This window comes from Schistocerca serialis, chromosome 2, assembly GCF_023864345.2.
Source record: "Schistocerca serialis cubense isolate TAMUIC-IGC-003099 chromosome 2, iqSchSeri2.2, whole genome shotgun sequence".
Classification (NCBI taxonomy): domain Eukaryota; kingdom Metazoa; phylum Arthropoda; class Insecta; order Orthoptera; family Acrididae; genus Schistocerca; species Schistocerca serialis.
The window spans coordinates 420265839-420293574 of NC_064639.1; the positions used below are offsets into that span (position 1 = coordinate 420265839).

The following is a 27736-nucleotide window of genomic DNA, read 5'->3' on the forward strand; positions in this document are numbered from 1 at the left end:
TTTGAAAAATTTCAACGGACTGGGAACGTGACGGATGAATGTGCTGGAAAGGTGGGACGACCGCGTACGGCAACCACAGAGGGCAACGCGCAGCTAGTGCAGCAGGTGATCCAACAGCGGCCTCGGGTTTCCGTTCGCCGTGTTGCAGCTGCGGTCCAAATGACGCCAACGTCCACGTATCGTCTCATGTGCCAGAGTTTACACCTCTGTCCATACAAAATTCAAACGCGGCAACCCCTCAGCGCCGCTACCATTGCTGCACGAGAGACATTCGCTAACGATATAGTGCACAGGATTGATGACGGCGATATGCATGTGGGCAGCATTTGGTTTACTGATGAAGCTTATTTTTACCTGGACGGTTTCGTCAATAAACAGAACTGGCGCATATGGGGAACCGAAAAGCCCCATGTTGCAGTCCCATCGTCCCTGCATCCTCAAAAAGTACTGGTCTGGGCCGCCATTTCTTCCAAAGGAATCATTGGCCCATTTTTCAGATCCGAAACGATTACTGCATCACGCTATCTGGACATTCTTCGTGAATTTGTGGCGGTACGAACTGCCTTAGACGACACTGCGAACACCTCGTGGTTTATGCAAGATGGTGCCCGGCCACATCGCACGGCCGACGTCTTTAATTTCCTGAATGAATATTTCGATGATCGTGTGATTGCTTTGGTCTATCCGAAACATACAGGAGGCGGCGTGGATTGGCCTCCCTATTCGCCAGACATGAACCCCTGTGACTTCTTTCTGTGGGGACACTTGAAACACCAGGTGTACCGCCAGAATCCAGTAACAATTGAACAGCTGAAGCAGTACATCTCATCTGCATGTGAAGCCATTCCACCAGACACGTTGTCAAAGGTTTCGGGTAATTTCATTCAGAGACTACGCCATATTATTGCTACGCATGGTGGATATGTGGAAAATATCGTACTATAGAGTTTCCCAGACCGCAGCGCCATCTGTTGTTGAAAATTGTAACTACTGTAATTTCGAAAGTTTGTCTGCCTGAAAATGTACTGTTGTCCCAAGCATATTGCAACAAACGGTGTATTTCTGTCGCTACTCGTTTAGTTTTTATTGCCGTTTCAAATATACCGGTCATTTTTGAAACACCCTGTATATACACACTGCTGGCCACCGTAAATGCAACACCAAGAAAGACAAGAGGTAGCACAACAAAATTTATTTTGTAGATAACATGTTGACCAAGTATCAAATGATTACCTTTACAGACGTCTGTGACATGTGGTTCCTGCCAGAATCAGTAGCCAAAGTAGCCGCCATTGTTGGAGATCACCGCTGCCACACGTCTCAGCATTGAGTCAAAGAAACGTTGGATGTGTTCCTGGGGTACAGCAGCCCAAGCAACTTCCACACGTTGCCAAAGATATCTGGTGTGGCAGTTGGGGATGTAGTCTGGGTCACTCGTTGAGCAACCATGGGCCACATGTTTTCTATCGGCGAAAGATCCGGAGAGAGAGCCGGCCAGGGAAGCACTTCAATCTGGTGATTGACGAAGAACCTTTGGACAATGCGTGCCACGTGTGGTCGCGCACTATCCTGTTGAAATATGGCTGTGGCCGAGCCCTGAAGGTAAGGAAGGACAACTGGCTCCAGCACCTCGGATATGTAGCGCCGGCTATTTAAAGTACCGGCAATGCGTACTAGAGGCGTGCGAGAGTAATATCCAATACCGCCCCATACCATGATACCCGGTGCAAGACCAGTGTGGCGGTGCATAATGCAGCTGTCCAGCATCCTCTCTCCACGGTGTCTCCACACTCGAATCCGACCATCGTGGTGCTGCAGACAGAAGCGTGCCTCGTCAGTAAAGACAACGTCATTCCATTCTGCCATCGACATCCGTCTGTCATCACATCATTGGCGACGGAGGCGTCTGTGGTTCTGCGTCAATGGTAGACGAAGCAATGGACGTCTTGCGGACAGACCACTCTGCTGTAAACGGCGTCGAATGGTACGCGCAGATACTGGATGATGCGTTACAGACGCAATGTGCTGTGCTATGGTTCGGGATGTCACTGAGCGATCCGTCATTGCCATGTGCACAATTTGCCTATCAGCACGTGCAGTGGTGCACCGAGGTGAATGCGATCGATCACGTCGGTCCGTCGTACCCTCCTGCATCCAACGGTCACATATCCGCATTACAGTTGTTTGGTTTCGTCCAACACGACTAGCGATTTCTCTGTATGATAATCCACAATCTCGGTAAGCCACTATCCTTCCTCTGTCGAACTCGGATACTTGATCAAACGATGTTCGCTGTTGTCTACGAGGCATAACTGATCGTCTTGTGAAACAACCACAAGGTAAACACACGTGCCGAACGTACACTCGTCGAAATCGCCAAGCCTTAAATGGCGCTATGAGGTGGCGCCACAGGCGAGCGTGATGTGCGTCTGCGCTGAAATTCTAATCAGTTGCATATCTCATCGCTGCAAACGCATGGTGTAAATTTCACTTGATTCGGATGCTTCCTTCAGGGTGTTGCATTTACGGTGGCCAGCAGTGTATACATACACACGATCCAAAGAAACTGGTACACATTCCTAATATCGTGATCCCCGAGAGCACACAGAAGTGACGCAACACAACGTGACATGTACTCGACTAATGTCTGAAGTAGTGCTGGAGGGAATTGACACCATAAATCCGTAAGACCACGAGTGAGTGGGGATCTCTTCTCAACAGCACGTTGCAAGGCATCCCAGATGTTAGTATCTGGGGAGTTTGGTGGCCAGAGGATGTGTTTAAACTCAGAAAAGTGTTTCTGGAGCCACTCTGTAGCAATTCTGGGTGATTGGGGTGTCGCATTCTCCCTGCTGAAATTGCCCAAATTCCGTTGGAATGCACAATGGACATCTATGGATGCAGGTGATCAGACAGGATACTTACGTACGTCTCATCTGTCAGAGTCCTGTCTAGACGTGTCAGGGGTCCCAAATCACTCCAGCTGTACACGTCCCACATCATTACAGAGCCTCCACCTGTTTGAACAGTCCACGCATGGTCCATGCATTGTCCAACCAGGCAACATGTTTCTAGTCATCAACAGTCCAATGACGGTGTTTACGGGCCCAGGCGAGGAGTAAAGTTTGATGTTGTGCAGTCATCAAGGGCACACGCGTGGACCTTCGGCGCTGAAAGCTTATGTCGATGATGTTTCGTTGAATTGTTCGCACGCTGACATTTGCTGAATGACCAGCATTGAAATCTGAAATCTGCAGCAATTTGCGGAAGGGTTGCACTTCTCTCACATTGAACGATTCTCTTCAGTCGTCGTTGCTCCCGTTCTTGCAGGATCTCTTTCCGGCCGCAGCGATAACGGAGATGTGATGTTTTACCGGATTCCTGATATTCACGATACACTCTTGAAATGGTCGTACGGAAAAATCGCCACTTCATCGCTACCTCGGAGATGCTGTGTCTCATCGCTCGTGCTCCGACTATAACATTACGTTCAAACTCACGCAAATCTTGATAACCTACCACTGTAGCAGCAGATATATATATACTGTGTGTGTACAGTGTGTGTCCGTAAGAGCGTGCAAAACTGTAACAGTCCATAGAGGATGCTCCACTGAACAATTTGAGGTAGGGAGCCTCGGGTCGGAAAAGCCAGCTTAAGGAGATATGAAAGTTAACTGTTCTACCGCTTTGTCTAGCGTTATTGTTTTCCACGATACTCATACTAACATGCATACAAGATTATGTGTACTGTGCCGTTTACTTACATGCACATTCTTTATTTCCTGCAAGGAAACAATGAGGACGAGGCTGATTACCAGGAAGTCAAGATGCAGGTTTTGTTTACTGCACTTGTCCACAAAGTAGCTCTGTTCTATCGTATTTACATTGTACCGTAACAGAAGTTCTATGAATCAACGTGATACCTATTCATTTCTCGTTGCTATTCAGAGATGTACAGTACAATACAATGGGGCAGTACCGGCACAGTACTTCCTGGTCGCTGAACTGGAAGAAGAGAACCCATTCCATGACCAGCGAGGTCACGTGACCTGAACCGCCTTCATTATTTTCAATCCGGATATCTAAAGTCGCTTGTGTAAGAGTCCCCAGTGGATATGGAGATGGAGTTATTTGGCAGGACTGCAGTTGCCTGTGATGTGATTCGAAACGCACCAGGGATATTTGTGAGAGTGCTTCAGAATCTTTTTCGCCGATATCATGCTTGTAGTTAGGTTCGTACCCGTCAGTTTCAGCACATTTTGTAACATACTGTACAAATGGTACGTACATTGCCTCAGTTATGATATCTGCAGTTAACTGTATCTAATGTAAATAAAAAGGTACACAGAAATGTGATTTTATTCCTATTATCTCCTCGAGCTGGTTTCTCCGACTCCAGGTTCCCAACCTCAAATTGTTCAGTGGGGCATCCTCTATGTCCTATTACATTTTTGCTCTTACGTAAACACCATGTACATACTAGCTGACAAATTCAGGGATTCATTTTGCCAGTTTTCTATTACAACCGAAGAACAAAAAAATGAAGTGTGGGTACTGTATTATAATATCGGAAACATTTCCACTTATTTGTGAAAACATCTTACAAAATGGTTCAAATGGCTCTGAGCACTATGGGACTCAACTGCTGAGGTCATTAGTCCCCTAGAACTTAGAACTAGTTAAACCTAACTAATCTAAGGACATCACCAACATCCATGCCCGAGGCAGGATTCGAACCTGCGACCGTAGCGGTCTTGCGGTTCCAGACTGCAGCGCCTTTAACCGCACGGCCACTTCGGCCGGCAAACACCTTACAAATTATGGAACAGTGGTACAGAGAAACATGCTTAACATACAAAGGTTTAAGTACAGTATCCAAATTAAGAAACGTAGTGTGCAAAATACAAATCTTCTGTAATGTTTATTTAACTCAAACGTGATGCTAAACAGTATTTCTAGTTACATGTCCAGGAGCTACAAAGCGATTTTGTAAACGTCTTTACGACAACGCCTCTCATACATCTATAGACGGCAGTCGTTTTCACCTGCAGCCATCCGCGCTTTGCGGACAAAAGTGCTGCCAAGTGTCAGGGATTTCCGTAGGCTGACTCGACTGTAGCAGTGTCTCAGTAGTGAAGAATAACTATATTAAAACTCCGTGAATGATGCAGTATTTTTTCATGCATCTCATTGTTTATGACGTCATATCACTTGAGCTATGTGTCGTATAGCAATGTATTTGTGTAGGTACATTCAGCGGCATATGTGGATACGATCAGCAAAATACACTCCTGGAAATGGAAAAAAGAACACATTGACACCGGTGTGCCAGACCCACCATACTTGCTCCGGACACTGCGAGAGGGCTGTACAAGCAATGATCACACGCACGGCACAGCGGACACACCAGGAACCGCGGTGTTGGCCGTCGAATGGCGCTAGCTGCGCAGCATTTGTGCACCGCCGCCGTCAGTGTCAGCCAGTTTGCCGTGGCATACGGAGCTCGATCGCAGTCTTTAACACTGGTAGCATGCCGCGACAGCGTGGACGTGAACCGTATGTGCAGTTGACGGACTTTGAGCGAGGGCGTATAGTGGGCATGCGGGAGGCCGGGTGGACGTACCGCCGAATTGCTCAACACGTGGGGCGTGAGGTCTCCACAGTACATCGATGTTGTCGCCAGTGGTCGGCGGAAGGTGCACGTGCCCGTCGACCTGGGACCGGACTGCAGCGACGCACGGATGCACGCCAAGACCGTAGGATCCTACGCAGTGCCGTAGGGGACCGCACCGCCACTTCCCAGCAAATTAGGGACACTGTTGCTCCTGGGGTATCGGCGAGGACCATTCGCAACCGTCTCCATGAAGCTGGGCTACGGTCCCGCACACCGTGAGGCCGTCTTCCGCTCACGCCCCAACATCGTGCAGCCCGCCTCCAGTGGTGTCGCGACAGGCGTGAATGGAGGGACGAGTGGAGACGTGTCGTCTTCAGCGATGAGAGTCGCTTCTGCCTTGGTGCCAATGATGGTCGTATGCGTGTTTGGCGCCGTGCAGGTGAGCGCCACAATCAGGACTGCATACGACCGAGGCACACAGGGCCAACACCCGGCATCATGGTGTGGGGAGCGATCTCCTACACTGGCCGTACACCACTGGTGATCGTCGAGGGGACACTGAATAGTGCACGGTACATCCAAACCGTCATCGAACCCATCGTTCTACCATTCCTAGACCGGCAAGGGAACTTGCTGTTCCAAGAGGACAATGCACGTCCGCATGTATCCCGTGCCACCCAACGTGCTCTAGAAGGTGTAAGTCAACTACCCTGGCCAGCAAGATCTCCGGATCTGTCCCCCATTGCGCATGTTTGGGACTGGATGAAGCGTCGTCTCACGCGGTCTGCACGTCCAGCACGAACGCTGGTCCAACTGAGGCGCCAGGTGGAAATGGCATGGCAAGCCGTTCCACAGGACTACATCCAGCATCTCTACGATCGTCTCCATGGGAAAATAGCAGCCTGCATTGCTGCGAAAGGTGGATATACACTGTACTAGTGCCGACATTGTGCATGCTCTGTTGCCTGTGTCTATGTGCCTGTGGTTCTGTCAGTGTGATCACGTGATGTATCTGACCCCAGGAATGTGTCAATAAAGTTTCCCCTTCCTGGGACAATGAATTCACGGTGTTCTTATTTCAATTTCCAGGAGTGTATGTTGCGAGTGGAGTTAGTAGCAAAGGAGTAAGAAATTTAAACACCGTGCACAATGAGGCAGTTTGTCGTACATCTCAATGTTTATGACATCTTGTCTCCAGAACTATGACAGGTAGGTGGTTCTTACTCCTAAAGCGATTGTTGGCTGGCATAAGGGATGGTTGGAATCGGTCCACTGATTTAGAAGGAGATGTGGAACATGCAAGAACATACACTCTCTCTCTCTCTCTCTCTCTCTCTCTCTCTCTCTGTGTGTGTGTGTGTGTGTGTGTGTGTGTGTGTCTGTCTCTGTTTCTGTCTCTGTCTGTGTCTCTCTGTGTCTCTGTTCCTCTCTCCTCTCTCTCTCTCTCTCTCTCTCTCTCTCTCTCTCTCTCTCACTCACTCACTCACTCACTCACACACACACACACACACACACACACACACACACACACACACACACGCACACGCACACACGCGCGCGCGCACGCACGCAATCAGTTTTTATAAAATGTATGGAAATATGAAGGGTGCCACTCCTAGCAGCCGTTAGGCTCATTTTTTCTGCCATTGAGGAATTTGCAATTAGTTTTAGCAATGTGTAGCTGGACTCACCCCAAACACATACTGTTCATAACATGGTTCATGCAACGCCCAGTGTCAACGCAAAACGTCGGTTTGGTTCTGATTACAAACAGAATAGTATTTAAAGTGAAAATTCACGTGCCCATTCGATAGAGAGATCCAATATTAGTTGTAACCGATCCCAGTAAAAAGATAAGAGAGAAACTGAAATTGATTATTCGGAAGTCGGTATGGGTCACAATGAGCAACACAGGTATCAAATACATAAATCAGAGTTAAATCAAGCAATGCTGGTACATTATACTTTCTGCTGAGACTGTTAAATTTTGTCGATACGTTTACCGGATGTACTGGTAATCAAGTGCCAAACCTTTGTCGGCAAGAAGATGTGTTTGATGACTCTGGACAGTATCTGTATTAAACGTGATGCGACAAACTATTTTGCATTACGTAGAATAGTGTAAAGCGGACTTTGTGAAGCAAATTTAGACTGCAAAAGTTCGACTTCTCTGAGGTGTGTAAATCTGCACCTGATGGTGCGTAGTTGGTGCGCTAACCGAAAGGTCACGAAACCGGCCTCCTTCCAATTTCAATTACAATGAATAAGATAAATCTTATTATCATTATTGATAAGGGTTAGCAAAATGCTTTGACAGTGAAACAAAGACAAAGGATAGATTACAATTACTACTACAGAACTCGCTAAAAGCTGGTACACGGATGCTTATACGCAATTCTGCCGCAAGCAAGAAAGTCAACGAAGAAGAAGTGATGACAAAAGACAGGAAGCGAATCGTGTCTCACATATTTACCGAAGAATGTCGTAATTCTCATCAGCGATCCCTACAGAAATACAAAGCAATATCTGATGTCGACTTAGTTACGCACACAGTCTAATGCGCTACACTTCCTATCGATAGGCCCTATGTATTAACAGTGACGGTAAAAGGCGAGGAAAACGTATACTTCAGCAGCGATTGAGCATGCGGCCAGCAGACCCTAGTTCAGCGACGTAGCTCTGGTGTGTCGAAATCGTTGCCCGTCACACCGACGCCTAGTAATCAGTGACCACGTGTCTCTGTACAGGCACATTTTTAAAGTGCTGAACAAAGGTACGCGGGTGTCACGGTCGCTGTGCTGAATTGTTGGAGAGGGGGGGGGGGGGGCAGGGGGAGGTCTTAAATGACCCGTTTAGGGGTTTTGTTTACGCATGCAGCACTATCGCACTCCAACCCCCTCCTCCATCCTCCCTCCTCTTCACTCTTTCCCCGACAACATGCCTCAGGAGGGTGCGAGATAAGAGGGCTGAAAAAGAATAAACACTCTTTGCTGCTTCGGATCACGTTAAACTTGCGTCGAATGATTTTGAACGGTTCCTATTGGCTCCTCCCTGCATACCAGAGCAAAGATGTGACTGCATGCCAATGATGTCAATAGAGGACTGGTGGAGCCTACGGAGGTGTCAGCGTTGTCAAATGTCTCCAAGAACGACGTCGCACTGAGAACTGTCGTTTTCGACCGCAAAATGTGTGGGAGTCATCGTCCCAAAGGAAGCAGTGGTTTCATTGCCTCTCTTTATGCCACCTTTTGAGACCTTTTCGTGTCGATACTGAACGGTGATGTCTTTGAACTGTTTTCCTAGGCCATCCATAAGAAAACCTCGTGGTTTCGACGCTGAATGTCTTCGCTTTTGTTCTCCCTTGCAGAAGCGTAAAAACAAAGGTTGGAATGTGGTTAAGGTGGCTGTGACGAACTTCTCATTGTGTGACACGTCCAGATGGCGTTCAGCAGAATGTTAGTGAAATTTGATGCAAGTGTGACGTCATTAGCCTACCTTACTGCTCACCTGAACTGAACTATGGCTTTTGTTTTATGTATCGACACCTTACTGTTTGAAGCGTCGCGTAGCCCGAGAGTGACGTCGCAGCTGGCCATGCTTTTGCACCGTTGCAGAGATGGGTTGTTTTGTAAGGCCTCGTCGCCGGTTTCGTAAAGGCCTCGTCGCTACTGCCGGGCAGGCCGAGTTGCCACTGTTGTTACGGTAGATCGAGTTTGTGAGTGCATGAAACGACTTCTGGTGCAGTACACTGCTAAGTCAATTTCTCCCTGCCACTATTGCACAGCTATCCCCCAGGGTCACGTAACAGGATACGAGAACGAAGGTTCAACAACATTCGAACAAATTAGTAACAAAGTCACGCAAATGAGTTAGAAAGGTTTACTTACCTTTGTGATTTGTCGAATAATGAAGTCTGCAACACTGGATATAATATAACACAAACTGGCCCTTAATGGCTAGGTGCAAATATTCGTAGGTAAACGTCACAGTACATAGCAAATGCAAATGGTTCAAATGGCTCTGAGCACTACGGGACTTAACGTTTGAGGTAATCAGTCCCCTAGAACTTAGAACTACGTAAGCCGAACTAACCTGAGGACATCACACACATCCATGCCCGAGGCAGGATTCGAAACTGCGACCGTAGCGGTCCCGCAGTTCCAGACTGAAGCGCCTAGAACCGCTCGCCCACAACGGCCGGCATAGCAAATGCAATTTACAATAACTGTCTGTTCACTTCTAACAGTTCGCTCAATGACGTTCCCTGTCTAAGTCATCCCTAAACGATAATCTTTAACCAAGTGGGCGAGAACTGCTCTTCTGTCTTTCGAATGGGCTTCTGTCCGCTGTCGTCCGGTCATTCGCAGATTTAGTCAGTATCTTCATCGCCAGCAGCGCCCGAGGCGATGGCAAATGTTCAAATGTGTGTGAAATCTTATGGGACTGAACTGCTAGGGTCATCAGTCCCTAAACTTACACACTACTTAACCTAAATTATCCTAAGGACAAACACACACACCCATGCCCGAGGGAGGACTCGAACCTCCGCCGGGACCAGCCGCACAGCCCATGACTGCAGCGCCCCAGACCGCTCGGCTAATCCCGCGCGGCAGGCGATGGTAGAATTCGCACTGGCACCAGATGGAATATTTCCACCTGTGGCGCTTTTGCCCCGGCTGTGCCTTGTTCGGACGACACAGCAGGTTGTATGCAGCTTTGGGTCAAATTTAAGACTTACGAGTAGCAATGGGAGACAATTACGGTGTTTCGAAAAACTTACCCTTCAATTGTGTACAGCAACGTAGAAAATCTACAACCATAATCCTTGTTGTTTCCTTTTCTTTGAGATTCTGTGCAGTCAATACGTCGTCTTAAACGTTTTTATTCTCTGAGTGATGGTAGAGAGGAGACCAATAGTTGAGTGTACTGTAGACCTCCAGTCTAGAAAACGTAAATCCCAAACCAGCGTCGAAGCCTTATTTGTCTATGTCACTGATGTACGTGTGGTGGTGGTTTACAGGCTGGACACGGAGCAGCAACGCCTCGAGTTCGGCCTGCAGATCCCGGACCTGCGCCTGGAAGGCAACTACGACCTCAAGGGGCACATCCTGCTGCTGCCACTCGTCGGCAACGGGCGCGCCACGCTCAGGCTCGGTAAGCTGGCCCATGTCTCCTCGCAGAGCTGCTTCTGTGTTCTCGCTCTCTGTAATTTACCAGGTACAGTTGTAACGTAGTAATATTACCTTCTCAATAGGGTGATTGTCGCTTTATTTCAAGGACTGTTCTAAAATGTTCAAATATGTGTGAAATTTTATGGGACTTAACTGCTAGTCATCAGTCCTTAACCTTACACATTATTGAACCTAAATTATCCTAAGGACAAAAACACACACCCATGCCCGAGGGAGGACTCGAACCTCCGGAGGGACCAGCCGCACAGTCCATGACTGTAGCGCCATAGGCCGCTTGGCTAATCCCGCGTGGCTTCAAGGACTAGCGGCATAGTTTTGTCCTCTACCATATAAGCTAAATGAATATAACGTAACACAAAATAAAAGTTTACTAAAAATTGAAATAAAAATAATAAAAAGTAGATAAGGAAAATATTATTAATTTAAAATTTGTAATTAATTTTTAGAACTCTGTAATCGCAACGGTTGACAGGTCGAAACCAATTTGCTAATTAAGCTAAGCACTGTTTATAAGAGTTCAGCAAATAAGCTTGGAAGTTGAACAAATGTTTGTTTCATTCTGACATATAACACAGCACACGATTCTTACCAAATTGTAGGGTGGCCCGCCGTTATCAAATAGGCTGAATCTTTTAAAAATTGGTGTAGAGACTGGTTGGCACAGTCGCTACAGAGGAAATGCAGCTACTCATTTGCGCTATGTTACCTCCTGGCGCTTGAAACAATTATGTATGCAAAAACTATAACACAACTCTCTCGAAATAAGGTACTTAGTCAGCCTCAATTTGGATTTCACAAGGATCTCTTCAGAGCACATGCTACTCGTATTTTTCAATTCACTAATCAGACTATACAAAATTTGAACGACAAAACATTCCCAACTCGTATCGTTTCTGACTTGTCAAAGGCACTTGACAGTGCAGTTTGCAGAATTCTCCTAGAGACACTCAAATATTATGGTATTAGAGATCTTGCTGGTAATTGGTTGTCCTGGTATCTAACTAAAAGAAGGTAGGATGTTACATTAGGGAACTCATGGAGTATACACAAGGAAACAGCATTTTAAACGTGGGGAATAATCACTACAGGCACACCACAGGGATCATTGTCGGGTTCGCTCTTGTTCGTGTTATACACGGCGAGTCAGGAGGAAATGTACATGCTGAGGGGTGATAGTATTAGTGATTATGAACGAGATAGAACACAACTAATGTACATTGTCAATTATTCTCTGTATAATTGTATACAATCCATCACAGTGGTGCTGAGGAAGTCCAAACGAACAATTCGATACAGGATAATCGTGGTCTATAAAGTCAGAAAACTACCTCAAATTGGTCTATAAAAACTACCTAAGCTACTGTGCATGCGCGCCGCGAGAAATTTGCATTTGCAATGTTCTCTCGCCTTTTTCGTGCAAATTATTAGTCCTAGACAAAAAATGTGCAGGACATTTTTTGTAGAAAATTTAACGTAGTTTAATTCAGTACTGCGGTACGTTTTCACTGGAGGATGCATTTTTGAGTTATTTAAGTAAAACGTACGAAAGCGATATTAAGTCTTCATTACCAACATATTTTCTGTAACGCGTAATATCAAGGTGGGCTTGGGGCTGGGGATACTTTATGCCCACTTTCCAAAACGAAATTCGGTAATTGTTGTTCACTTACGTTAACAACATACTTTTTAAAGTGATACTCATGTGTAAGTAGGGTCTGGAACCAGAAAATGTTTTTAACACATTCTTAGCAATATCAACGCACTTTCATTAACATGGACTATGAACGGTTAGACCGTCAGTGAGACAGCATCTCGAGTTCCTGCTGCTAAATAAGGCGAGTACACTGTTTGTTACATATTTTTACGTGCTTGAAACAGGAGCAACTTCAGTAATGGATAGGAACTGTGATTGCTGTGTACAGATGCGAGCTGAGTTGGTGAGCCTTCGCTCACAGCTCCAGGCTGTGTTGTCTCCCGTCACATAGCTTGAGGCTGCTGCCAAGGGGCACCATTGTGGGGGGGTCGGACGCGGGGATGCGAGGGTCACTGCTGCGGCCGCCCTCGGTTCTGCCTGCGCTGAGGCTGACCTCACCCTTGGGTAGCAGGCACCAAGAGACTTCCCGAGGGGCAGATCGTAGCCCCTCCCCAGTTCGTTTGACGAACAGGTTTCGGGCGTTATCTGCGTTTGACGAAGTCTCTAAGTCGGTTGCAGTCGTCCACCCTGTTCCAGAGGAAGGTCTGGGCATTTGCAGAGGGTGGGGTTGCTGATAGTTGGGAGTTCCAACATTATGGGGCCCCTTAGGAACATCCTGCCAAGGAGGGGAAGGAGGCCAGTGTGCACTCCGTGAGCATACTGGGGGGAGTCATTCCGGATGTGGAAAGGGTGCTTCCGGATGCCATGAAGAGTACAGGGTGCAGTCAACTGCGGGTGGTGGCGCATGTCGGTGCCAATGACGCGTATCGCTTTGGATTGGGTGAGATTCTCTCTGGTTTCGGGCGGCTAGTGTAAATGGTAAAATATGCCAGTCTTGCTTCCGAGATTAAGGAGGAGCTCACCATCAGCAGCATCGTCGATAGAACCGACTGTGGTCCTTTGGTGCAGAGCCGAGTGGAGGGTCTGAATCAAAGGCTCTAGTGGCTCTGTGACCGTGTGGGCTGCAGATTCCTTGACTTGCTCCACAGGGTGGTGGGTTTCCGGGTTCCGCTTAATAGGTAAGGAGTCCACAACACAGAAAGCTACTACACGGGAAGCGGGGGCTGTGTGGAAGGAACTGGGCGGTTTTTTAGGCTAGAGGGTTTCACGAAACTACAGACATGGCATCCGCCTAAAAGGAAACGGGTAAAACACTCCCTAAAGTAGTTGTAGGAACGATCGGTATTGTAAATTGTCATAGCTATACTGGGAAAGAACCAGGGCTCCAAGCCCTAATAGAAAGCACAGAATCTCAAATAGTTATAGGTACAGATAGCTGGCTAAAGCCGGAAGTAAGTTCAGCTGAAATTTTTCAAACAATCTAATAGTGTTCAAAAAGTACAGATTAAATACAGCTGGTGTTGGAGTATTTATGGCTGTCAAACGTACTTTGCCTTGTAGCGAAATTGAAGTAGATAGTTCCTGCGAAATAGTATAAGATATAGTCGCTTAACACTTCAAAGGAAACTTGAGTCTCATTTCCTACAGGTACCCCACTCATACAGTTGTAGTCGGTGGTGACTTCAATCTATCCTCGATATGCTGGAAAAATTACACGTTTAAAGCCGGCGGTAGGCATAAAACGTTATCCTACATTGTACTGAATGCTTTCTCAGAAAATTATTTTGAACGATTAGTTCATGAGCCCACTCGAAGCGTAAATGGTTGCGAAAGCATACGTGACCTCTTAGCAACAAATAATCCTGGACAAATAGGGAGTATCGTGACGACCACAAGGCAGTTGCTGCTAGGCTGAATACCGTAACTCCTACAACCATCAAAAAGAAACGCAAAGTATATCTATGTAAAGAAGCTGATAAAAATGCTCTTAACGCCTTTTTAAGAGACAGTCGGCTCTCCTTCCGATCTGATCATGGAAGCGTAGGAAAGTTGTGGAATGATTTCAGAGAGACAGAATCGACAGAAATTGAGGGATATATACCATAAATTAATAAATGATGGTACTGATCCCCCATGGTACACAAAACAGGTGAGATCGCTGTTGCAGAAGCAACGAAAAAAGCATGCCAAATTTAAAAGAACGCAAAATCCCCAAGACTGGAAAAGCTTTGCAGAAGTTCGAAATAAAGCACGCACTTCAATGCGAGATGCTTTTAATAACTTCCACAACGAAACGCTGTCTCGGAATCTGGCAGAAAACCCAAAGAGATACTGGTCGTACATAAAGCACACCAGTGGCGAGACGCATCAATACCTTCACTGCGCGATAACAACGGTGAAGTCACTGATGACAGTGCCACTAAAGCATAGTTATTAAACGCGGTTTTCCGAAACTCCTTCACCAAAGAAGACGAAGTAAATATTCCTGAATTCCAATCAAGAACAACTGCCAAGATGAGAAACATAGTAGATACCCTCGGTGTAGCAAAGCAGCTTAAACTACTTAATAAAGGGACGGCTTCTGGTCCAGAATGTATACCAGTCACGTTCCTCTCAGAGTACGCTCATAAAATAGCTCCATATTTAGCAATTATATACAACCATTCGCTCACAGAAAGCTCCGTTCGTAAAGACTGGAAAATTGCTCAAGTCACACCAATACCCAAAAAGGGAAGTAGGAGTAATCCGCCGAATTACAGACCCATATCATTAGCGTCGATTTGCAGTGTGGCTTTGGAACATATACTGCGTTCTAACATTATGAAGTACCACGAAGAAATATTGAGACATAGCACGGATTCAGAAAACATCGTTCTTGTGAAACACAACTAGCTCTTTATACTCATGAAGTAATGAGTGCTATCGACAGGGGATGTCAAATTGATTCCATATTTTTAGATTTCCAGAAGGCTTTCGACACCATTCCTTACAGGCGTCTTTTAACCAAACTGCGTGCCTATGGAATATCACCTCAATTGTGCGACTGGATTCGTGATTTCCTGTCAGAAATGTCACAGTTCGTAGTAATAGACGGAAAGTCATCGAGTAAAACAGAAGTAATATCCGGCGTTCCCCAAGGAAGTTTTACAGGCCCTCTATTGTTCCTGATCTATATTAACGACATAGGAGACAATCTGAGTACCCATCTTAGATTGTTTGCAGATGATGCTGTCATTAGCGTCTTGTAAAGTCATGAGATGACCAAAATAAATTACAAAATGCTTTACATGTGATATATCTATGGTGCGAAAAGTGGCAATTACTCTGAACAAAGAAAATCGTGAAGTTATTCACGTGAGTACTAAAAGATATCCGTTACATTTCGATTACGCGATAAGTGACACAAATCTGAAGGTTGTAAATTCAGCTAAATACTTTGGGATTACAGTTACAAATAACCTACACTGGAATGATCACATAGATAATGATGTGATAGAGCAAACCAAAGACTGCGATTCATTGACAGAACACTTAGAAGGTGCAACAGGTCTACTAGAGAGGCTGCTTACACCACGCTTGTGCGCCCTGTTATGGAGTATTGCTGTGAGATGTGGGATCCGCATCAGTTGAGACTGAAGGATGACATCGAGAAAGTTCAAAGAAGGGCAGCTCGTTTCGTATTATTGCGAAATAGGGGAGACAGGATCACAGATATGATACGTAAATTGGAGTGGCAATCGCTAAAACAGAGGCGTTTTTCGTTACGACGGAATCTTCTCATTAAAATTCGATCACCAATTTTTTCCTCAGATTGTGAAAACATCGTTGTCAGCCACCTACATAGTGAGAAATGATCATCACGATAAAATAAGAGAAATCAGGGCTCGCACAGAAAAATTAAAGTGCTCGTTTTTCCAGCGTGCCTTTCGAGGGTGGAACAGTAGAGAGACAGCTTGTAGGTGGTTCATTGAACACTCTGCCAGGCACTTTATTGTGAATAGCAGAATAATAACGTAGATGATGTAGATGTAGACTTCATGCCTACCGTAAAATAAATTTGAAAAATACATATTTCGTCAATGGTTGTTGACTTTTGCTCACAACATACTTTTTAAAAACTTACTGATGTGTAGGTAAGATCCTGAACAGGGAATATATTGGGGACGGTGAAATCCGCTACTAAGACTTGAATTTCTGGGTTAAGTTTAACTGAAAAATTCAAAACATTTATGAAATCTGATCAAAAAATTCGTGAAAAACAATAAATATATTTTCAGATTTTTAAAATATAAAATATCTGACTAGATTACAACGTTTTCAAAAGTTGGGCATAACAGAGTTGGTACTGCGAGGGTTAAATGTGAACTTTCTGGGAAATAATTCGGTATAGGGCACATGCGTATAGGGCACATGCCCGTATGAAGTTTCTTGTTTAGAACCACTAATACTAACAATCCTCAAAGCATGTGCCCTTCCTCCTGATTCTCCTTGTATACCTAAAAAAGCAGAAATAGTTCTCTTTGCTGATGATGTAATTATTATCAAGCCTAATGGAGTAAATTCAACACTTGAAACTACGATGAAAACCTAAAAAAAGGGTTATTTCTCTTACTTTTTATTCACTTACAAAAAAACGCTAACACTCATACATACAGTGTAGTACCAGAAGGAGGAATGATTTACATTATGCAGCCCTACTGTGGCACAGAATGTGTGAGGTACTTAATAATAAAAATCGTTGATGATGTATCCAGTGATGCAATGATACCAGGAATTTAATGACTAATAAAATCAACTTCAAATAAAAGCTGAAATCATATCTGTTTGAAAATTCCTTCTGCTCTATAGAAAAATTACTGAATGTGTATATATATATTAGTGTCAGTGTTCTCAAGAAACAGGATATATTTGTCCAACATCAGACATACAACGACCACGCAAGTGGCAGAATTTAAAATGATAAAATTACTTCCTTCTACACTATTCCGGTGTCCTAGGAAAGCATAGTCAGTGTATATCAGCCACTCGAGCTGCTTACAAAGTAGGTAGAACGAAGTCAGGAGACTGCTGTTCTGTATCTTATGAAATTAATGGATTTTATACGTCTTTTTGAGTCAGAAACGTATGTACCCTCAATCACACGTCCCACGTCAGACGTGCTTATTATTAGTCGTGGTATCGGATTTGACAGATGCGGCTGTGTCTCACTAGGAAATAGAGTGAGGAGAAAACGACATGAATATTTTCCATGGCTGATACATTGAGATACCACTCACGCTGTGATGTACGAAAATTCCCGCGAAGAAGGAATGAGGGAGTGAGCATCACAATCAGTAGCCAAAGGACATGTAACAGACTTATTACTGTTTACAGTAGCATGACCACGGCTCTGGTAGCATTCCTCTTGAAGAAAGTCCTGGTCTGATGTTAGTTATGCTCATGTGTAGAACAGCACAGCAAGTTCATCCTAGCACTATGTCTCTCAAATACACCCCCCACCCCCACCCCCTCACGCTATTAAAGGTGGTATGTGTGACAGTGGTCCGCTCCCCTACAGAACATTCTAGGGAATACCTTAAGTATGATAAACGCTTTGATTCTTCTCCTTAATACTTAAGGAATAACATTGCTTGTGCAAACTAACTGTAATTTGGTAATATCTACATATTTTACTGCATGTGTGAGAACACAGTTACGGATTGGGATACATATGTTTCGGTTGCTTTAATGTAGCGCCTCTGTGTAATCCTTATGTGTTGATGTATGTGCTTCGAAAACCCATGTACTTTATAGGGCAAGGAGGAGGGTTAAAACTGAATGCAGCCAAAGCATAATTTTTCAGCTTTTCTCAGTCTTCAGTGTCTAGGTACCCCCAACCCACCTCAGTTCCCCGCATTTCATGGTACTTTCTCTTTAATTTTATGTTCATTCTCAGTTTAATTTTGTGTAATTTTCCAAGTTTTTTTCGTGATTTTCATATTTCGTCGTATTTTCCTCAATTTTACGTATTTCCCATCAAATTTTCGTAATTATACCAGGTTTTCCTCGATTTTTACCGATTTTGTCATTTCTCGATATTTTTCCGTATATGTATGGTCATATTGCTGGCGTATCCATGCAGTGTTTAATTTTATATGAGGATATTTGCGTGTCCTATACACCAGCCTACTAAAACGCCTAAGAATTCCCGTCCTCCTGATAATCTCACGCATTCATTTTGGATAGGATGTAAGCACATTTAAATTCATCCTGCTAAAGAAGATAAAATCTTCGACGGAAGTTATATTACCGACATTTTGTAACAATATTGCCTATATTCTACAGTAATAACAAAAAACCAAGGCATCCTGCTGGGCCTATCACGTCTCCATTTATGCTCTTAAAGATCGACGGTGACAGTACATAATCATGGCAGTTCCGCTACTTTGTGTGCTAGATGTCTGTTGGATGGAAGGAGTCCTCCGTGAGTATTATTCTCATGTTCTTATGTGCAACATATAACGCCACATATCTCGGATGATGTAGTATAGCACTGTAGTCAAAAGCACCCAGTCGCCCACAATCATATATTCTACAGATGTAGTGCATTTGCTCTGTTTTCTGTATGTGTGCGTCTATGCGAGTGTCATAGATGGCTGTCATAAACCTCATCCAGTCCTCTCGTTATAAGATCCATCTACCCCAGTATTGCATTGCGTATCACCCTCTCGACACCGTTTTGGGTATCAATGAGTGGTGGATCCACCAGCGAGAGGACAGGGGCGGGTTTATTGGAGCCATCCGCAACACACTCATGGACACAGCTATACAAAAAATAAAGCTAATGCATTGCATCTGTAGAATATTTGGTTCTGAGCGACTGGGCGCATTCGAGTACAGTGCTATGTGTAATTAGGTCCGACATTTATGATTAATTAAGTAATTAGGACCGATATTTACTTCAATTTCCCAAACGAAATAAATAATGAATGCTAACCTAACCTTCCTTTCCTGATCTGAATATTTTTATTCATTTATTCTTCTAAAAAGTTAAAATACGCCATACAAATCACATTTCCTTGGATAGTTATAAGTTACCTATTAATTATTTATTTTTGATACCTAATATTTCTTTAAAAAGGGACATTACAAAAAACTACAACTACTTCTACTACGGCAAAACTACATTAAAACTCTTAACGAATTACCCAAGTACTAATCTACTTCAAGCACTAGAATTTGTTCTCTGTTTCTTCAGTTATTTTGGTGCATTTAACTTGTGCATGGTTGTTCCCACTACTGAATCCGCCCTCATGGTACCCCAGTCAATAGCGATAGTCTGATGGATTCCTTGGGCGTCGTACAGCACGTCAGCAGCGTTTCCACTGTAGCGAGTAAAACACCTGTCAGTGTTAATTCTGAAAGTCCACACTTCCATGATCACTTGCGTCAACGCAATGTGGATTCTTGGTGCAGGATTTCACTTGGTGGTCGCCACTCTCAGTCATCTTCTCTCCATCTGCAGATTATGTAGTCTAGCCAGTACGGAAGTATGACGACTTATGGTTGAATGCTCCGTGAAGTCTTCCTTGGCCTTCCTGGATACTGCGGCTACAGTATCGTCCATGATGCACCAGGTCGACTCAGTCCTTAGTGCTGCTTTGGGATCCGACATCCTTATGACCTGATGTCCATTACCCGCAGTCCCACAATGTGTGTTGTGTGCCCACACTGCCGAAGGCGTAGCAGCTGTCATTCATCTGTCTCCTGATTTTGTACAGACACGTGGCATAAGGGCTATGGCCAGTCAGGTAATGTATCAGTCTACTCGATGGCTTAAGAAATCCCATTTTTAATCTCTCCCTGATGTCAGGGAGAAATTCATATGTTCTCCTGCCAGTGCCAAAAGCGTCCCATTCATTTTGCCACAGTTGTAATATGCGATCTTTTATTGCCTTTTTCGAACTGGCCTCAGTTCCAAGCAGCCTTCGCACTTCCATTTTATTGCCTTTCTTTAACCAGTGGGCATTTTCCTAGAATTACTAACCATTCGGGATGGTGCTTAGAAGCACGCCTCGTTGAACTCTTCTCACTACTGAGGCTGGCTTCTCTAGCTGCAGTCTATGAGCCCATATCCTACAGTTGATCCTAATATAGATTGGTCGTAAACTCTGTCTTCAAGGGAAGCCGAAGTTGGATATTTGCAATGGTTACAATTTTATTCATTACACTGGTACCTTTCCTGCCTGTATCTTCTACACGATGTGCAAAGTTACGACGTTCGTCGAGAAATACCCCTAGATATCTAGTTACTGCGCTTCTTCTAATCGTTATATAATTTAATTTTATTTTGTTGTTGTTGTTGTTGTTCTTGTAGTCTTCAGACGTCGAGATACTGGGACAGCGTTGTTAGAGAGGCCATCGAAATTCGCACCAATGACGACCTCATAAACCGTGACTGTGGCTATAATCTTAGCAAGGCTTGGGAACCAGCGATCGGGTTAATCAAGAGTAAATCGAGCAAACGTATAGTTGTGACGACCACGGCGGACAGAGCCATCACACCGACGTCATCTCAGACGCCGTCGCAATCTGTTCCACCGCACGACCGTGGCGCTGGGCGCGGACGGCGGAGGGAGCGCGCCGCGGGCGGAGGGTATTTAAATCGGCCGCCGCCGCGACCGAACCCAGTTCCCTCTGAGCAGCCATAGCGTACGGATCTCCGTGCCGGCACGTTCACAGGAGCTCAGTCCGTCAGTTCACCTGATGATGGCGACATGTTTGATCGCCGAAATATTGTGCCCGTTGGACACTATAGACCGGCAGCATACCCGTGGATATTTTGATTACATTTTATATCCTCTCTACTTCGACCATGATCACTTATTTTGCTCCCCAAATAGCAAACCTCCTTTACTACTTTAAGTGACTCATTTCCTAATCTAATTCCCTCAGCATCACCCGACTTAATTCGACTACATTCCATTATCCTCGTTTTGCTTTTGTTGATGTTCACCTTATACCCTCCTTTCAAGACACTGTCCATTCCGTTCAACTGCTGTTCCAAGTCCTTTGCTGTCTCTGACAGAATTACAATGTCATCGGCGAACCTCAAAGTTTTTATTTCTTCTCCATGGATTTTAATGCCTACTCCGAATTTTTCTTTTGCTTACTTTACTGCTTGCTCAATATACAGATTGAATAACATCGGGGATAGGTTACAACCCTGTCTCACTCCCTTCCCAATCGCTGCTTCCCTTTCATGCCCCTCGACTCTTACAACTGCCATCTGGTTTCTGTACAAATTGTAAATAGCCTTTCGCTCCCTGTATTTTACCCCTGCCACCCTTAGAATTTGGAAGAGAGTATTCCAGTCAACATTGTCAAAAGCTTTCTCTATGTCTACAAATACTAGAAACGTAAGTTTACCTTTCCTTAATCTATTTTCTAAGATAAGTCGTAGGGTCAGTATTGCCTCGCGTGTTCCAACATTTCTACGGAATCCAAACCGATCTTCCCCTGAGGTCGGCTTCTACCAGTTTTTCCATTCGTCTGTAAAGAATTCGCGTTAGTATTTTGCAACTGTGACTTATTAAACTGATAGTTCAGTAATTTTCACATTTGTCAACACCTGCTTTCTTTGGGATTGGAATTATTATATTCTTCTTGAAGTCTGAGGGTATTACGCCTGTCTCATACATCTTGCTCACCAGATGGTAGAGTTTTGTCAGGACTGGCTCTCCCAAGGCTGTCAGTAGTTCAGCGGAATGTTGTCCACTCCCGGGGCCTTGTTTCGACTCAGGTTTTTCTGTGCTCTCTCAAACTCTTCACGCAGTATCGTATCTCCCATTTCATCTTCATCTACATCCTCTTCCATTTCCATAATATTGTCCTCGGGTACATAGCCCTTGTATAGACCCTCTATATGCTCCTTCCACCTTTCTGCATTCCCTTGTTTGGTTAGAACTGGGTTTCCATCTGAGTTCTTGATATTCATACAAGTGGCTTTCTTTTCTCCAACGGTCTCTTTAATTTTCCTGTAGGCAGTGTCTATCTTACCCGTAGTGAGATAAACCTCTACATCTTTACATTTGTCCTCTAGCCATCCCTGCTTAGCCATTTTGCTCTTCCTGTCGATCTCATTTTTGAGACGTTTGTATTCCTTTTTGCCAGGTTCATTTACTGCATTTTTATATTTTCTCCTTTCATCTATTGCATTCAATATTTCTTCTGTTACCCAAGGATTTCTACTAGCTCTCGTCTTTTTACCTACTTGATCCTCTGCTTCCTCCACTACTTCATCCCTCAGAACTACCCATTCTGCTTCTACTGTACTTCTTTGCCCCATTCCTGTCAATTGTTCCCTTATGCTCTCCCTGAAACTCTGTACAACCTCTGGTTTAGTCAGTTTATACAGGTCTCATCTCCTTAAATCCCCACCTTTTTGGAGTTTCTTCAGTTATAATCTACAGTTCATAACCAACAGATTGTAGTCAGAGTCCACATCTGCCCCTGGAAATGTCTTACAGTTTAAAACCTGGTTCCTAAATCTCTGTCTTACCATTATATAATCTATCTGATACCTTCTAGTATCTCCAGGCATCTTCCATGTATACAACCTTCCTTTATGATTCTTGAACCAAGTGTTAGCTCTGTGAAAAATTCTACCAGGAGGCTTCCTCTTTCATTTCTTACCCCCAATCCATATTCACCTACTACGTTTCCTTCTCTCCCTTTTCTCACTATCTAATTCCAGTCACCCATAACTATTAAATTTTCGTCTCCCTTCACTACCTAAATAATTTCTTTTATCTCATCATACATTTCATCAATTTCTTCATCATCTGCAGAGCAAGTTGGCATATGAACATGTACTACTGTAGTGGGCATGGGCTTCGTGTCTTGCGTTCACTATGCTGTTTGTAGTAGCTTACCCGCACTCCTATTTTTTATTCATTATTAAACCTACTCCTGCATTTCCCCTATTTGATTTTCTATTTATAACCCTGTATTCACGTGACCAAAAGTCTTGTTCCTCCTGCTACCGAACTTCACTAATTCCCACTATATCTAACTTTAACCTATCCATTTTCCTTTTTAAACTTTCTAACCTACCTGCCCGATTAAGGGATCTGACATTCCACGCTCCGATCTGTAGAACGCCAGTTTTCTTTCTCCTGATAACGACGTCCTCTTGAGTAGTCCCCGCCCGGAGATCTGGATGGGGGACCATTTTACCTCCGGAATATTTTACTCAAGAGGACGCCATCGTAATTTAACCATACAGTAAAGCTGCATGCCCTCGGGAAAAATTACGGCTGTAGTTTCCCCATTCTCTCAGCCGTTCGAAGTACCAGCACAGCAAGGTCGTTTTGGTTAGTATTACAAGGCCAGATCAGTCAATCATTCAGACTGTTGCCCCTGCAACTACTGAAAAGGCTGCTGCCCCTCTTCAGGAACCACACGTTTGTCTGGCCTCTCAACAGATACCCCTCCGTTGTGGTTGCACCTATGGTACGGCTATCTGTATCGTTGAGGCACGCAAGCCTCCCCACCAACGGCAAGCTCCATGGTTCATGGGGGCGGGGGGGGAATTTATTTTAGGGTTTCTTATTAGGTTACCTTTCAGCAAGGGATACGTTGTTTTGTGAGGTGATAGTGGCAACTTAACGTTTCGACATCATTCCTCAAGTTCGTGGTTCGTGGAGGCTCGCCTTACATTTGTCTTCTATAATTCTTCTTGAGTCATGCTCCTCTGGTATAGCTTCCTAGCTCTTCTTGTTTCGCATCTTAATTTCTGCAGCGCCTCTGTCCATATTAAAGGTACTCCTTTAGAGTGATCTCTGCCGATAGGTATCGATGCCTCCATTGCTCTATGTATAGCCACTGTCAGTTCTTGCACTTTAACATCTATTCTATCTCCCAGCGATGGAGTTCTTCCCAGTTAGCTTCCTTGATCTTATATTTGGGCCTTATGCGCATGTTTTCTGTGCCGTCTTGGAATCTCCTTCCAGTGGTGGTATAGCTTTCATGTGTTTCAACCATTCCCAGAAAAAGCTATCTAAAAGTTCTTACCAAAGAACTGTTGCATGATTATTTGGCACTGAAGGTCAACTAACTAAATACTCCAACAAACATCAAGATCTCTACCACGGAAATTTTGGGATTACCGAAAGTTGAATCTCCTCCTACAGCACAAAAGAAACTAGTCATCATGGAAGATGCTGCTTCTGTGTTAGGAGGGAAAAGAGACCAGCGAGATTAGTGGCAATATGCGCAGAAAATATGTGTGCCAGAATTTTGTCGAGGCATACTTGTGCAGCGAGTGCGGTGAAAATAATAACCATCTTCGCCTTTCGACGTCGGCACAAACACCTAAATTGTCTTTGTCTGTGTTGGTTTGCTGTTGATTTTGATGACGACAACAGTGTTCATTAAACTGTTCACTCTAACTCACTCTCTGCCCTACCTTCCTATTCATAACGAATCCCACTTCTGTTATACCATTTTCTGCTGCTTTTGATATTACCCTATACTCATATGACCAGAAATCCTTGTCTTCTTTCCATTTCACTTCACTGACCCTCGCTATATCTATATTGAGCCATAGCACTTCCCTTTTCCAGATTTTCTAGCTTCCCTACCACTTTCAAACTTCTGAAATTCCACACCCCAAATAGTAGAACGTTATAATTTGGTTCGTATATTGATGCAGATAGTAATTCCCTTTTTTGTACACCATACGGGTTTCGTTTTATCCAGTTAAACTGTCATTCATCTGAAAATAACACATATTTTACAATTCCATTCTGTTTAAGATCCAAAGACAACTCATTTACCGAATTATTGCCAGTGTTCTTTTCGTCATTTGTTCCCTGCGTACATTGGGATTTGCTGTTTGTTTGTACATATTGCTTGAAATATAATCTTCAGCACCGGTTTTAATCTTCCTCAGGTATGCAGTTTATGAAAACATAAAAAAAGTTGCACTAAAGTAACACAAAACACCTAACATGCTAACTTGGGGTAGACAAACCAATCACTGCATTAGTTAATATCAGGGAGTCCCCTACATACCTTTGGTAAAACATAAGATAACGCTTCATTCAGTATTACAAACTTATTGGCTACAGAATAGTAAGAAACACTACTCAGCTAATAAATTATTTACAACACATTAAAATTTCATGAACAGCAGCACGGCTATTCTTTGATGAAGAAAGCTTGTAGCCTGTGTAGCTGTTGATATTATCATGAAACTTTTAGAAGAAAACAGTATGGTAAATCTTAAGTATTGAAGTTGGTATCTCAACGGATTTTGAATATAACTTGGATTGTTGGGTTCAGGAAGAAGTTCTATTTCTGGATTGACTTATTTCAAGAATACTATTCAAACAGTGAACCAAGTAGAAGAAACGAATGACATAGTATGCTGGTAGATGAACCTCAGAACTGATTGCAACACTCATAAAGAAATAAATCGAGTACACTAGACAACAGACCTTAAGAAAAGAATATCATTGCTACGTCTTTAATGTTTACAGGACGCCCACGACGACAGATAATACGATAAACGCAATTTCCAACCACCCCCAAAAATACAATCTGCAGTTAGATCCATGCCGCTGTATCTAAGTGGAATACCAAGGGTGTAGCTTACGCCGTTCTTCCTTTACGTAATACTCTCAGCTACACATGTATACAATGAAAGAGGAAATACTCACAGGAAAGACCGGTAAAATTCCTTTACTTGTTACCCAATGAACTACGTAAACAATGGTATTTGCTTCTTCTTCTTCTTCACATTCCGCTCTTCTGGGTATTTTCTTTTCTCACATTACAGGTGCCAAGGAAATCTTGTATTGCACGTAGTATGGGGCAGACCACCTCACGTGCGCAGCTCTTGGTCTTGCGGTAGCACTCTCGCTTCCCGCGTGCGGGGTTCCGGGTTCGATTCCCGCCGGTGTCAGGGATTTTTCACAATATTACGGTGTTAAAACTGAATTTTAGCATGAGGACTAATTTGTACGAAAGGTAATTTCACGGTTCAGTTCAGTGTATCATGCTCGTAAAGCGCCGACCAATAGGTATCACTATCCTACACAGGACAGATAAAAATGTAAACCTAAGCGTAGCTCATAGATACGATTCTACTACTTAATAATAGACTTATGTTAGCTCACTTTGGGACTTGCCCTTTGCATTTGAATTACATGATCTCTATAACCTCTTTCACAGTTTCTTTCTTTTAAGGTCATCAGAGAAAGCGGGATGACAGCTGATGGGGAAGACTCCTACCTCTATGACATTTAGTGGTGTTTCTCAGTCTCTGTCATTCTCTTGTACCCCTTGCGATCCCGTATTACAACTCCACAGTTTCACTAACTATCAGACTAGCATTCTATTTCGTAAAAGTACTAATGTCACTCTTCAATCTTCTGTGCACCCATTTCCAAATATCCAAACGCTGTAGAGAGTACTGGAGACCCTCGTGATGCCGGCATACCTGTGTGCTTATTGACTCACTGGATGTGATACACGAGAGCCAGGAGATTAGCACAGTCGCATTTTCTATATCTTCTAAGCCAGACCACAGTCTCTCTGTCAGTCGATCTTATGAGACTGAGTGACTTTCTGTCCAGTTCCTCCACCGAGGAAGTACTGGAAGCAGGACCTGCAATCTCACTTGTTTGTCTACAAGATCCTCATCGGTCTTTGTGAAGGGTAGATCTTGACGTAGAATCGAGTCCTTCGTATGGCGCGGGTTTTTAAAAATTTTTATTACTTTTCAGTACTTGTTTTGTATGGACAATCACCGACGTACAGACAACGCAAAAAAATATGGAAAACCCATGGATCATCTTCCACGCAAAGCAACTGAGCTGTGCTGCTGCTCGTGTTGGAGCTGTTGCTAGGTTGGCATCGTTTAGTTGGTATGGTTATGGTTGTCGTCTTCTTCTTGTGTTCACTGGCGCCACTCCGTTTGCAAGCGTTATCCGTCCACTAGTGGCAGCAGCGGTGGTTATCGATATCTAGTAACGGTGTTACTACTCGTGGGGCGACGTTGTGGTGTTTCTGTGTCGTGTGAGTCGGCAGTTCGTTTGGGGACGGACGGGCAGCCAGGTACGCGCAGCGTGAGAACACGCCGGGACCACTGCACAGCATGCACAGCTGGATGGAAGGGCTGTAGTCGCGTGAGGTACAACCTCGTTGTTAACCGGACCCAGAAAGATTGAGTTGAGTGAACCTTAATTCAAGTGGTGAAACCTCCACCATTGTGAGATCTCGCCATTTGCTTGCGTGTTGCTGCTCGCAGTGTCGCCAAGACGAAGAGGAGCGAGTGGAGCGTTTGGGGAAGGCGAACTTAATTAGTCTTCCCCCACTCCTTAATATCAATTGTTGCATTCTATACGTTAT

The 27736-nt window shown here is 44.3% G+C and overlaps 1 protein-coding gene across 1 annotated transcript in view; it reads left to right on the forward strand.

The window, feature by feature from the left end:
• The window catches only part of LOC126456032 (protein takeout-like), a 102299-nt gene that overhangs the window by 54670 nt on the left and 19893 nt on the right, over positions 1–27736 (forward strand). Inside the window, exon 4 of the mRNA XM_050091786.1 lies at positions 10635–10768. Within this exon, the coding sequence (XP_049947743.1) occupies positions 10635–10768 (134 nt within the window). The remainder of the gene's footprint in view (positions 1–10634; positions 10769–27736) is intronic.